At 43.8% G+C, this 14,712-nt stretch overlaps 1 protein-coding gene across 1 annotated transcript in view; it reads left to right on the top strand.

Annotated features, from left to right (window-relative positions):
- LOC308162817 (aryl hydrocarbon receptor-like) overlaps nt 1-14,712 on the top strand; it is a gene marked incomplete at both ends in the record, with an annotated part of 35,729 nt that overhangs the window by 11,087 nt on the left and 9,930 nt on the right. The window contains 2 exons of the mRNA XM_080536957.1: nt 10,458-10,573; nt 14,483-14,572. Coding sequence (XP_080393083.1) covers nt 10,458-10,573; nt 14,483-14,572 — 206 coding nt within the window. The remainder of the gene's footprint in view (nt 1-10,457; nt 10,574-14,482; nt 14,573-14,712) is intronic.

Genomic DNA, 14,712 nt, shown 5'->3' with positions numbered 1-14,712 from the left:
CCTATTGGTTTATTCAACCCCTTAAAACCCCATAAAACTGCCTTTTTCATAACAAGCCTAAGAGGCATGTATATTATTATTTTTTTAATAGTAATATTATACTATTAATAGTATAAATATTATTGCATGTACAGCAGCCACTGTAAGCAGTGAACATGTTATGGTGTAGCACAGAAGATTACAGGGTTAAATATATATAAATATATATTCATCGTGAACAAAGGGGTTCCATTCAGTGCTTTTTACATTTGCTCCATGGAAATGTGTCAACATACATTAAATCAATGGTTACCACAATTTTGAAAACAACCTTGTCTAACACAGTAGATTTGTTCCACGTATTTACACGACGACATTGCATGCATTGAAATCCAGTGCGACTTTAAATAGTATCTCTCCACATCGTTGGTGTGTATTTACAGTATGTCAGCATCTGTCTCCAGGCCTATATGTTCTGCGCTGCGGGACGCCGATCTGTTACATAAGCTCACAGGCTGCTGTAGCCTTGTGACATGTCATGATACTCGCTGCCGTTGTTCAGTTTGGTTGGGGCCAGGCCTTTTTTCAATCTGTCCGTCCGTCCCCTGCTCGGCACGCAGATGAGAGGCGGAGCTCTCCGCGCTACAGGATCATCAGTGGGTCATCCCTTCATCCCTCTCGTCTCCTCCCCCTCCTCCCGTTCTCGTCATCTTCCTCTCCTCTCTTCTCTCCCGAGCTAAGCCCCCCCCCCCCCACCCCATCCCCCCACTATGTCATGGGGTTAGGGCACTATTGTGGAATGCAGGGCACCAAAGGCGGATGCACAGCGATCGGTAATGACTCCCCCCCCGTTGCCCCCCCGCCCCCCGAACAGCCTCTCGTAAGCAAACATGTGATCATGTGATCAGAAATCCTCAGGAGACACGTATAGGCAGTGTGGGTGTGCGTGCTTTTTGCATGCATTAGCCCACCGCGTGTTCATGTTCAGCTTGTGTGTGTGTGTGTGTGTGTGTGTGTGTGTGTGTGTGTGTGTGTGTGTGTGTGTGTGTGTGTGTGTGTTGCGTGCATCCATGTGTATGTCGGTGGGTGCGGGAGTGTGTGCATCGCGTGTTCGTGCACTGCAGTGTGTGGAAGCCGAGGGAGTTGGAACAGTCTATATTTACTCTCTGCCAGTCTGAAAAAAACAGACCATTCACACAGTGCCAATGTATGTATGCGCACGCATATGGATACGCTGACACGCACATTCTGCCCGCCCCCTCTCGCGCACACTCTCTCATACTGTATGTATATAAACACAGCAACATATAAACAAACAAACAAACACACACACACACATGCACACACACACACACACACACACACACACACACACACACACACACACACACACACACACACACTCATACACACATATAAACACACCCACACACACACTCATACACACATATAAACACACCCACACACACAGACACACCACTCACAGGCCCTGGTTTCAGCAAGGCTGGTTTGATTCAGGGTACGAATCCAAAGCAAACATTAGCGTTGGCCTACGCCTCTCCCAAGCCCTTAGCCAATCAGCCACTGGATCTGGGTCATTTGGGCAGTGCTGTTTCTCCCCCACAGCCAATAGAGCCTCAGCTCCCTCACAGCGGATTCAGCAGACTTCTTATTAAATGGGTCTCTGTCACCATGGTCCCATCCCCCTTGGCCTTAATGTGTTTTCTTAGTGCCATCCAAATATAGCAGCAGAGTTTCATGATTCAGTTCCTGCTCTCCTGTTATGCTGCATGATGTGACAAGGGAGACAGCGGTTATGTAAACACCGGAGCTAGTTCAGCTCACAGCTACTGTCTGCAGCGACCTTCTCAATGAATAGGATGTGAACCACAGCGGTTTGAATAGGTTTGAATGGAATGTGTTAATCAATTTGAAGAAGAAAATACATTATAAGTCTTGTTATTTAGATCATTGTTTATGTCATGAATTGAAATGAACGTTGAACAGCAGAACAAATCCCAGATTGTCCCTTTAAAACCACTGTCAGCAATGTTTTAAGAAATTCTAGATTCTAAAATATACCCCTTGAATATGATGAATATGACTTCAACGAGGACATTTTGTTTATGTTTTTGTAATCATTTTTTTTACAAAATGTTGTTTATACAAAAATCATGTTTAAAAATTGTATAATGATGTGCTCTCATGCAATGCCATTCCTTGAGCCGATATGTAGATTGCGTATGTCTAAATATATAAAAATAAGCATTTGCTTCACTGTTTACACCTTGTTGGTGACCTGGTAGGCAGAAATGAAAAGACCCCCACAAACATTCAAAAGAGACTGAAAAGCTCAATGCAGCACATTTAGTAACATCTCATTCAGTGTCTTTTCAGTAGTTGGCTGTGGTCCTGTTCTATCCCTTAATTCTGTTTTTTGGCTTGGTTATTGTTTTGTTTTTGTGTCTAGTATCCTCAGTGCTGTTTACTGATGATGTCTGTTGCCAGGGTTACATGTAGGGATTGGGCAGAAATCGGCAAACATTTGTGTCTGAAAATGTGCTTTTCTCAGATGTACAGTCCTGTAGCGTAGACAAAGCAAAGCCCTCTATCAGACAAATCCCAAACAACGCCAGCCCAGATCTCAGGTCTAGTGGGGGGGAAGTGTCAGTCGTCAGTAGAACTTAGGCCCATGCCTCCATGATGAAGGCTTGGACCTGTCCCAAGATGGCCTCTGGGTCACCAGCTCGGGATGGGGGTATCTGGCGCTCATAGTTTGGAGCTTAACTATCCCAGGTATGTCAGTATATCGGACCAGGACTCACCCAGCCCTAATTGTAACTACCCTCACCTCATGCTACGCAGCACGGCCAGAGGTGGTACCTCAGTATGTCCACCCAGAACATTCCGTACTTCCCCGCTCTAATTTAACTACCCTCCTTTACTACTGCTGCAGCCTGCACAATGGTGACAAATCAACACTGCTGTTTTTTTTTTGTTGAGTGCACCAGCACCGCCCTTTCACAAGCTGACAGATTTTCAGGGTCATTGCTTATTTGTCGGGCTTTCTTAATCAAATTCTCAGCAGCCCCACACATCAGGAGAGGGTAAGGAGGAGGAGGAGGAGGGCTCTGACGTCATCTGTCTTTGGCAGCAGAGAAAGAAATCTCTCTTTGCTTGTATTAGTGAATACCAAAGAAACAAGTAGTAAGTAATGCATACTGTAAATTATTACTGTGTAATTAACATTTTACCATAACAAACAAAGTTTCTGACAAGAAGTGACAAGTTTGAAACAGAAGGCTACAGTGTGGGTTGGGTCGACAGTAGTTTACAATTGCAAATGAACAGGATCTTATATTACAGTTTATTGTTATAAAATAATAGATGATAACCATTGCGAATGATGCCCAGATAACTTTGCATTATGTTATGTTGCCCCTTAGGCTAAACATTTTTAAACATGTATTAATATGCTGTTACACAATAATTTGGTAATTGCAAAAGAAAAGTTTACCATCGCCTTCACTGGTTAACGGTTATGAACGGTTCAATGTTCATAAAGGTCATGCATCATTATTGAACCGTCTGCATCACGTCAATGGCTCTGCCTGTCTGACAACTGATCAATGATTTATGTTGTGATTAAAGATTAAACAACACATTAAGATTTTTGACTCGAGAGAAATGTTCAATTTATTCATACGGCAGGCAAGTGAATGTTAATGAACAATGAATGGAGTACGGTGTCATTAATTACTTACTAGACGGGCAAGGAGGTCTAGAGAGGTCTTGAGTTCATCCACTTAGCAAAAAGGCTCTTTGGCTGTCTCTGTGGAAGAACCTTTTTTGGGTCCATACTATATGTAGAACCTATAACCAAAAAGGGTTCTACTTCGAAACAAAAAGAGTTGTGTAGTAGTTGCCTTCGGAGAAAAGTTTCATAGACGTTTCTTTCCAGTGGATAGCACTTTTGAGTGGATAGCGGTAGCATTCATGGTGATAATAATGCTCTAATTGTGCCTATACTGTAGTATATTGTAGTTGTGCAGTCATCTTAAATTTAAATATTTAATCATTATGATTATTAGGATGATCATTAGGCCGTTTTGGTGCCCTATTCACAGTGTGTGATGCACGTGTACATTGTGGCCGCCCTGTGCATTGGGTTTGGGTGGTAGTGATGGTGGCTGCAGTAGGCCCCTGTCCGTGTAACATAATGCAGGCAATCATTATTAATGTCATCATGGACCAAAACTTCAAACACATGTTTCCAGCATCTTGTGGAATCAATGCCACAAAGAATTGAGGCTGAGCCCCCTATCCAGTATTAGTATAGTGTTCCTAATAAAGTGTTCAGTGAGTACACTTTGATGTTTTACCGTTTGTGGGTCGGTTGCTCTGAAGGTCCATTATGCTAAGATGAGGGTATTTTGACAAAGCCGAGCTGTTCACTTCGACTCTGTGTGTAAATGGCCCTGGGGCTTGTAGAGGCACTATTATGCCATACTGTAAGTACTGTATGTACTGGCTGTGGCTGCTAAGACTGCTTGGTGATGTAAATCTTTCATTATGTACACTGCTGCCCACTGAGGCATGATAACTGGAGCTGCTCTTTCTCTTCCTCTGGTCATTCTGTCCGATGCTATAGAGAACCGAGGTGGTGTGTCCTCTCTACTGTGTCCACACACACACACACACACACACACACACACACACACACACACACACACACACACACACACACACACACACACACACACTGTTTTGACCAGCTGGATTCGCAGCTGAAGCCCAGGCTGATGCAATTTTGAAAGGGTCAAGATAGCAATATGCAATTCCATCTATCTGGAAACAGTTCTAACACAGTCAACACCACAGGTCAATGATCAACAAACACACACATACGTAGTATGTAAGGGAATGTCCTTTACATAAGACCCCACCTGGGACAAATGCCTATTTGAAACGGTTCGCTTCATTTCACTTGGTCAGGCACGATGGAAGTCATGGAATAGTTTCAAAAAGGCAATCGCTGCATGCAAGGCAAACTAAGTCATGTACACCATGTGGAGTGTAATGTCAACAACATGACATGTCCCTGCCGTACACACTGTAATGAGATACGATGCATGTGTCAAATGTCAATACATTGAGTGATCTTTAATTTACGAGTTCATCGGTGAACAACAAAGGCTATACTCCACCACACAGAGGGCTTCGCTAATCAGTTTCCAGGCGTGCCTTTTTCCTCATGGATGCGTTTGCAGACCCCACGTGAGAAGAGGCAACACAATGCGCAGTAACCTATTACAATGGCATCAATAACAACAGGGAGAACTTACACTACCGTAGCTAGCAGGCTAGCTTGAGAGAAAGAACTCTACTGCACTGAGCTGTGGTAATACCGTCACATCACGCTATGCGCGTCAACAGACCATGAAAGGCTATCTACTGTAGCTTGTTTGAATATTCATAATACTGTATGGAAACATGGTGCAGGCACTGCTGTCTGCATGCAAGCTGGTGTAGTGTTTGGGTGGACAATTGGGATGCATTTGGGTTGATGAACTTGCTAACACAAACAGACAGAATCATATATATTGATCTCAGTAGCTTATAGATATGGATGTAGAGAGCTACTATTTCTTCACACATCATTCAAACATTTGCTGAAAGCTTTGTAGCATTTCTGTAGCAGTAAGATATTCTCTACAAAGTCCGTTGTAGGAGTAGAGAGATGAAAGATGATCTTCGTGCTACAGAGCTTTGGGTAAACTCACCTCAGAATGTGTCTCACTCACACCCACTGACACTGACACTGACATGCACACGCACGCACGCACGCACGCACACACACACACACACACACACACGCACATGCACACACACACACACACACACACACCGACCCTGAGAGTGTGTGATGGTAATAAGGTCAGAGTGTTCACCTACTAACCCAAGCCGTTGTCAGACACCCACACAAAGGCCTCATGTCATCAGGTGTCTGGTCTTAGCACCGCCGCCCCTCCCACCCTGCACCCCTCCAATCATCCCCTACTCTTCTCCTTGTTAGCCCTCACAGACAACAAAAGGGCTGACCCAGACCCCACTCACCCAATCATGTCAAGACATCGCCTTAATGGTCAGGGGTCGTAACGGGTCACAGCACGGTGTTGTCGCAGGGGCCAAGGGTCAGAGATTAATGGGCCTAACTGCTGGTCTCATTCCCATGACATCATTGTGGATCCAGCTAGGCTTTTATTCGCTGTAGCCTCATATTGATTTGTTGTCCATTGGACTGACTCGATGGGTCGATTAGACAACTGCATGTTCAAGTGGGAACAATCTGGTTTAGTCCGTTTGTAACCGTCAGTTTGTAACCGTCAGTTTGTAACCGTCAGTTTGTAACCGTTGGACTAGGATATGAAACTGCCATTGATTGGTTGGCGTAACATAGGATTGTAATAAATAGTTCTTACAGATTACCTTTAGGGCAAGTGGTATAGTTTTGAGTTGGATCTCTCAGAGGTGCTTTGACAGCAAAATTTACATTTGGAAAATGTTATCTAACAGTCCTGTGTTTTTCATATCCACCTTAGTGATCTATGGCTGAAACCCAACAATCAGATATCTTATAAAGTACAGTACTCAGTGTAGGTTGTCTGTTTTTTGTGTTTAGTGAGGCAGTGCATATGTGACCAGTGTAAGAGAATGCATTACGCTGTGTTTTGCTTTTTTGTGCTCTTCAGAAATACCTAAACTCTAAGGGCCGGTTTCACAGACAAGCCTAGTCCTGGACTTTATCACACTTTCAATGTAAAATCTCCATTGAAGATGCTTTTTAGTCTAGGATTAGTTACTTAAGCCTTGTCTGTGAAACAGGCCCTAATTGTTTGTCTTATTGTATTAGATAGGGTTGTGACGAGAACTTGTTACATGTTACGGATATTGGGTATTTTACGGATACAAGTGTCATCTGATCATTTTCAGATATTACCCTACCTACCCAAAGACATATTACTGAACGGGCCTACCGGGCCCAGGCCCAGGGGCCCCAGAGATCAGGGGGCCCTTTGCATTTCTTGTCGCAGGGATGCCGGTAGAAAATGTCCTACTGTAACTGGGACAAATTAGATTCCTTATATGAACGTAAAAAAACAATTTTGAATATACTTTTGAATATACTATTTTGAACGATTTTATAGGGGCCCACGTCTTGCAAAAAAAAAGAGAAGCTTGTGTGGGCTACATAGTTTCTATAGCCTACTCAGATTCTAATGCGAATACAGGCTACATTCCCATTAGATTAATGAGTAGGCTATAGAAACTAGACACTAGAGGGCGCCATTAAAGTTTGTGTACTGGGGACAGGTCACGAGGTCACACTGATGCAGGTCTTTTACAGATCTTTTATTAAGGCTGAAGATGATAAAAGCCCACAAGGACTACTCCGCGTAATTATCGATTGTGGCCTGCAATCTATGTTTCCAAATGTCTATGTTGCGCTGCGGCTATTTTTGACTCTGCCTGTAACCAATTGCGAAGGGGAGCGGTCATTCTCTGTGCTGTCCAGGATTAAAAACGAATTGCGGACTAAAATGACACAACACCGTCTCAAGGCTCTTTCTCTCATGGCAATTGAGAGCGAACTGACCAAATCACTGGACTTTAATGATATCGTGGATGATTTTGCACGAAGCCAGGAAAAAATGCATTGCATAAGGTAAGACTATTTTATGATTAATTTAGTCTTATAAAGCCATCCTGTGGTTGCTATATATGACACCATAGTGTTGCCAATTGTTTTTGGTTGAAAGCGGTGTATTTTGTTACTGTACATGTACTGTTGTTGGCTTCAATTGAGTGTGGCATGCCTGTGTTGTAAATCCTGTGTCGTTGAAATACAGGTGAATTTTTTCTAGTTATTGTGCTGTTGGCTTTGAGTGTTCCTCCGCTGTAAAACCTGTTGAGATGCAGGTAAACGTAGGCTATGTCTTATATGCTGTTGGCATTGTGTTTACTTGCGCTCTAAAAAAATGTTGTGTTTGCGCTGGGGAGGGGGGCCTTTCTACATGTCCAGGCCCAGGGGCCCATTTTTTCATGATCCGTCTATGTACCTACCTACTACTACCTATCTTCCGCCATAGACTGGAGACCCATCTCTTCAGGCTACATCTTGACTGTGCCTCCTAAAGACCTCTTCACCCCCCACTACCCCGCTGTACAGCTCCTCTATTGTTAATCATTTTAAGAAAATAGCCCCAGGTCCTAGTATAGATTTTTTGTCTTATGATGACTGATACATATATAGATGATTCACTTTACTCACTTAAATGTACTTGTTGTAAGTCGCTTTGGATAAAAGCATCAAAAAAATGTCAAATGTAACGGTTATCATAGAGGATTCCTTTCTACAGTATCTCCAAGTACACCATTGGTCAGTTACGCTGTCTGTCAACGAATGGGAGATGTGTGTGAAGTGCCTGCTGCCATGATTGGATCAGAGCATTGAACTGTACGCTGTGCCCTCCCCCTCCCTTCCCCCACGCTGCCTTCTACGATAGAAGCCAGCGGGCGACGTGCAGCTGCAGTAGTCTGTGTTTGTCTCTGCTGCTCAAAGGGCATACCTTCTGAAACTGTGGACATATTGTACAAGATCAAATAAGATTGATCTTTGATTTTGTGTGTCAGTTAATACTTTGCATTTGTAATCAGTAATTTACGGGGTAGTGGTGGTCTAGTGGATAGTGAGTTGGACTTGTGATCGGAAGGTTGTGAGTTCAAATCCCGCCTGAAACCACACCACTACTAGTGTGCCCTTGAGTAAGGCACTTAGCCCTCAGTTACTCCAGGGGGAATGTCCCTGTAATTCGTAATTGTAAATCGCTTTGGATTAAAAGCGTCTGCTAAATGGCAAAATTAAAATTATTAATTATTACAGAGTTCAGTTCAGTTTGTCAGTATCTGTACTAGCCCCTTTGCCTTACGCTAATATCCGTTCTGACCACTAGGGGCTACCCATTAGGCTACTCATCATTGTAAGCATTGAAATCTCACCGCCTGTAGTCCGATCAGAAGTATCATCTGGATACGACAATAAACGGATAAGAATATGACTATGACTACTCCCACACACACATAGTATTGGGACGACACTCTGGGGAATCTCAGAATCAACCAATCTGAAGTGCTACGCAAAATCCGAGTGGCACTTGAACGCACCAGTACTATGGAACAAATCACAACTTCCTGTTCCTTGAATTACGCAGTCCCCTCCCATCTTCTCTTGTATCCATTAACCTCTCTTGTATCCTAACCCTAACTCTAAACAAACTGTTAACCCTTTTGCCTCTGGCATGGAGTGGGGGTGTTCTAAGTGTGTGTGTGTGTGTGTGTGTGTGTGTGTGTGTGTGTGCGTGTATGTGTGTGTGTGTGTGTGGGGGGGGGGGGGGGGTGTTCTATGTGTGTGTGTGTGTGTGTGTGTGTGTGTTTGTGTGTGTGTGTGTGGGGGGGGGCAGTGAAGTGCAAATATAGCGACGCCTGAAGGACTTGTCACCTCATTTCCCTCTGATTCAGTGCTAATGCAACAGAGAGAGCGTGCAAGCTTCTCTGTCTTCTCTTAATTGTGACAGACCTACAGGAGGGGGGGGGGGGGGGGCTGCAAACAGACAGCATGAATAGTAATAAATGTTCTTTGAATATGCGCAAGTTGGCAACAGTTCCTCTCTGTTGTTTGACAACAGAAACTCTCAAAGAGATCCCATTGCTTCTAACCGACTGCCTTTTACAGTCACGCGTCAGTGAGCACCGATTTCCGACACACGATATGGTGTGATGTACAAGATGGAAAAAAGGAACCGCAAAACAGATGGTTTAAGACGGAGAGTGAAAGGGGTTACACTTGTGAAAACAATGCTCGAAACGAACCCTAAGATACAGTATGTCTACGTACTGTACAGCTGTTGGAGCTCAACCCCACAGAGCCTGTAATAGGCCTACTGTATGTGGAGCGAAATGCCAATGACCTCTCATTGTTATTTTAGAATAAAACGAGTTTTTTTTATTATGAATGTGCTGATGTTCCACTTCCCAAGCAATTATGATGTAAGCAGTGTTAGACAGAGATTACAGGTCTTTTGGACCGTCATTTTTCTAAAAGACGCTATTTGATGAATCTTTGATGAGCTGGGCTCCTGTCGTGCATACAGTGTGTTTAGTGTACTACACATAAAGCATTCTGACATTCACAGCAGTGCTTTGTAAACATTATTATAGGACTGAATAGTATGCCTCTCTCTCTCTCTCCCTCCCCCTCCCTCTCTTCCTCCATCCCTCGCCACTCTCTTTCTCTCTCTCTCTGCCTCTTTCTCCCCCGCTCCCCACTCTGCCTCCCCCCAATCCCCCCCCCCCCCCCCGCCCTCCTCTCCCTCTCCCCCTCTCTCTCTCTCTCTCTCTCTCTCTCTCTCTCTCTGCAGTTGCCCTGAAGAACCATCCTTGCAGTGGGGTGCCGACCAATGGTGGTAACGATGAGAACGGCAAAGCCTCCGGATTGGCAGACGGTTGGCTGTCTGAAGGCGAACTCTTGCTGCAGGTCAGTGCTGAGGGCTTGACGTGGCCTAGCTTTAGTCAGCTGCACTGCCAGCTGAATCTCTCTATGTGTGTGTGTGTGTGTGTGTGTGTGTGCGTACGTACGTGCGTGTGTGTGTGTGTGTGTGCGTACGTGCGTGTGTGTGCATGTACACGTGTCTCTGTGTGTTTGTGTGGGTGTTTCTATCTGTGTCTGTGTCTGTCTCAGCACTCACTTTGAGCACTCACTTTGAACACCCCTAGAGTTACCATGGAAACCTAGTTATGACTCATTATGTGTCATTGACTCAAACAGATGGAAAAGCCCGTTATCCGAATTACCCCATGGCTTTCGCATGGCTCACCTATTTGGTTTTAATTACATGATGATAAATATTTAGGCCTAGATTGCAGCAGTACAGACATACCTGGCGTCGTTTCTGCTAAGCCTACGGCAGGCATGGCAGAAACATTAGTGCAAAACGTAATTTGTTTTCAGCAACATTTCACATTTGCTTGGTACCGAGCCACATCACTAGAGAAAATACCTGCTACTTCATCAATTGTATCAAAGGCTCATATTTTACTATGGAGGAGGAGAGAGTGTTTGTCGCACACACACGATTTACCTTGAGCTAATTGGTTCAATATGCCTCATTGACCAAGCATATACTGCAGGCACTGTTGCACACATGAAATGAACATTGTTTATGTTATTTGTAAAAAAATAAAAATAATAAAAAAAACAGGCATTGCTAATAGTGGACCAGTCAATGTTAGAACTTACAGTATGTTATTTACATAACATAGTTATTACATAAGCACATCTCTAAGGCTGTGTGACTGTTACCTTTAGAGTGTTGAGTGTCCCTCTGTTGAGAGGGAAGCTCTGTGACTGAGTGAGTTCTGACGGGTAACCCTCTTGTTTTCATTTGAGTGCCTGGTCTGCTTTTATGCCCCCCCGCCACCACCCCTGGCCCTGTCTCAAGCCCCCCATGAAACGTGTGTGGTCAGTTTGGACAGACTTGTGGCCAAACATGACCCTGAGAGTACTATGCGAGATTGGCACAAAAACCTCCAAAAGATATGATGAATATAAGATGTGATGTGAACAATAAAAAACAGATTTTCAGAAATCAGAAATTGCCCTTTTTTCATCATCATTGATTTCCTCTCTATCTCCAAGGAGCTATGTTGCGTTTAGCTACAGCAGAGACAGAGTAATGGTTCAAGTACAGTACTGAATGTAACCGAGGCGAGAATGACTGAGCTATTTGGCTGCCAAATCCCTTTTGGATATCCCAGAGTCAGTGATTTTCCAGTCCAGTTCCCTCCAATGTGCGGCACAGGGGAATTCCAAGAGTAGAGGAGGTGAAACAGACTGTCAGCCATCCCTGCCTTATGAGGGAAGTATTATTATTATGTTGATCAAAACCTACATCCCTCTCCGTTGTGTTGGTAATGAAGTATGAACAACTCGTTTCGAGAAGGAAGAGTAGTCGAGAGCGAGGTGGTCTCGGGTTCAGATTGGTGGGATATTTGAAGAGACAGCAGGAAAGGAAAGGGAGAGAGCGGAAGGCGAGAGGTTGGTTTGGAGGAGAGGAAAGTGCAAGTGTGGGCTATTTCTGACCAAGTGTTGAGGTTTCTTTTCGTTTATTCGCCGAGGCTCACGTCAGACACTTGGTGGTGAATTATGGAGGAGCTGTGAGGATTATGAAATATTCAGAGCAGAAGAGGACAGGAGAGGAAAGGAGAGGCAAAACAAATTAATTGAGCTTTCACATTTCACCGGCGTTGTTGAAAATAGACCAAGAGACAAGGAAACGCTTCTCTACATCTCTCACACTCAAGTAACCCCAACAAAGTCACAACGACTCAGGTCTGACACGCTCTTTGCTGTGTGTGAGGAAATGGTATCATTGGTCTTATAGACAGACGGTCACTGTTTCCCTCATGAATGGTCTGTAAGTGTCAGTATGCCTACGTGCCAGGGGAAGAAATCAGAGGACGGGCTCATTATAATGCATGGAACAGAATAAGGACTGGTATCAAACACATTATGTTGGGGACAGTGAAGCTTAATATTTTATGAGGATTTGTCTTTTTTGTTGTTTTTGACCCATGAAATTTGATTTGATGGAATTGATTATTTTTACTTTTTAATTTGAAAAAATATATATTTATTTTTCCACTGGACTGCTTGGCAACCAAGTGGAAATGATCAACTCACTATCAAAAGCCCCATCCACGCTGTCCAATTGCTAGTTATTCGATAGTGTAATGGTGAGTTGTTAAGTCAGAAGTTCACGTACTTGGGCGCAGCAACTGTAATTGCGGGGGTACTGTTTGCAACGACTTGACGTCTGTTTCACTTGCTGACTAAGAGGAAGTGTTGCAGATAATTGCGCTGAATCATTAGTCAAAGAGCAACATCATGTCATCAGCCGTAGTAGTTATCAGTCAGCCCCTGGGAGACCGTGCAAAGGGATGAGTGTGAGTAATAATATTACAGCTTAACTGGCCAATGGCACACTTACATACATACACACACACACACACACACACACACACACACACACACACACACACACAGTTTGCTCATTATGAGCAAACTATGTGTGTGTGTGTGTGTGTGTGTGTGTGTGTGTGTGTGTGTGTGTGTATGTATGTAAGTGTGCCATTGGCCAGTTAAGCTGTCTGTAAACGAATGGGAGATGTGTGTGATGTGCCTGCTGCCATGATTGGACCAGAGCAATGAACTATACGATGTGCCCTCCCCCTCCCTTCCCCCACCCCACCTTGTTCACAAACAGTTTGCCAGTGAATGACGTACAGCTGCAGCAATCTGTGGCTGTGTTCCAATCCTCAGGGATAATCCTGATTCCCTACACACTGAACAGGGTGAATCTACCCAGGGAACTATGTAGCGCTCTGCTCTAAGTAGAAGATTTGTTTGGTTCAGAATTCCCTGCAGAATCAAACTGTGACAGGTGTTTCAGTCACCCACTCAGCAAAAACAAGAGACACAAACAACAAATCTTCACCAGACATTTATGCTTATTTTAAGTACAACAAACATATTTGTCGTTAATGTTAGACACCTATCTGGTTCATTAGCTGCTACTTTACTATGACGGCTAGCCAGCTAACGTTATATTTTAGCCCTAATTAGTCACCTAATATCAGAACATTACTAGCAAAAAATGCTGTAGATAGGACTTGAGAAAAAGCTATATTGTATAAAATATTTCTATTTCTTTTTTCATTTTCCTGCAATCCTCCTCGGATTTGCCTCATGTTCAATATTGTAATATCGGCCCCATAATTTGAAGCACTTATGTAAGTCGCAGTATCATCGAGAAACGAGTAGCAAGTCCTATAAACGGATATGGATACAAGTATGACAACTCTGGCACGCCCCTAGTGTGTGTGTGTGTGTGTGTGTGTGTGTGGCTTATGCAGATGTGGTTGTACATGTCTGTTTTTGAGTGTTTGTTTGGGGGAGAGGTGGACCTTGTGTGTGTACAGCCCATGTGTGTTTAGTGGAGTGGAAACGTGGGACCAGCTGTTCCCCATTGGAGATAAGCAATGAGGCACTAATCCTATTTTTTAAATATTTATTTCCTGACATGATTAGCCTTCAGGCTCAACCAAAATCACTGCTACAGAGAGCTGTGGCTCTCTCATATGTACTGACTCCCTCATGCATCTGTTGTTGGAGTCCAGAAATACACACTGTGTGAGGAGGTTATCAGAAGGCTATTTCTGTGTACTACAAAGTGTTGTCACATGTCACCTTCTTTCAAGTCATGAATAAATCATGTATTATCATAGAGTTTAAAAAAGTCAAGTGTGTGTCTGTGTGTGTGTGTGTGTGTGTGTGTGTGTGTGTGTGTGTGTGTGTCCTATCTGATCTTGTGTGTTTGACCTCTAGGCTCTTAATGGCTTTGTCCTGGTCATCACTGCTGATGGTACCATCTTCTACTCCTCACACACCATCGTGGATTACCTGGGCTTCCACCAGGTAATGTTTGTCCCTTGCCCCCCTCCGTACACCACCCAGGGTCCCAATAAGGCTGAATCAATTATCCCTCAACCAATTAGAGGGAAATCGGAGAGCGCAAAGGTGGAGCAATTCATGTAATGCTTATAAATATCCAATCT

This window comes from Nansenia antarctica, assembly GCF_963989245.1.
Source record: "Nansenia antarctica genome assembly, chromosome: 7".
Taxonomy (NCBI): domain Eukaryota; kingdom Metazoa; phylum Chordata; class Actinopteri; order Argentiniformes; family Microstomatidae; genus Nansenia; species Nansenia antarctica.
Note: the sequence above shows the minus strand (reverse complement) of the source record. Positions and strands in the feature narration are given on the sequence as shown.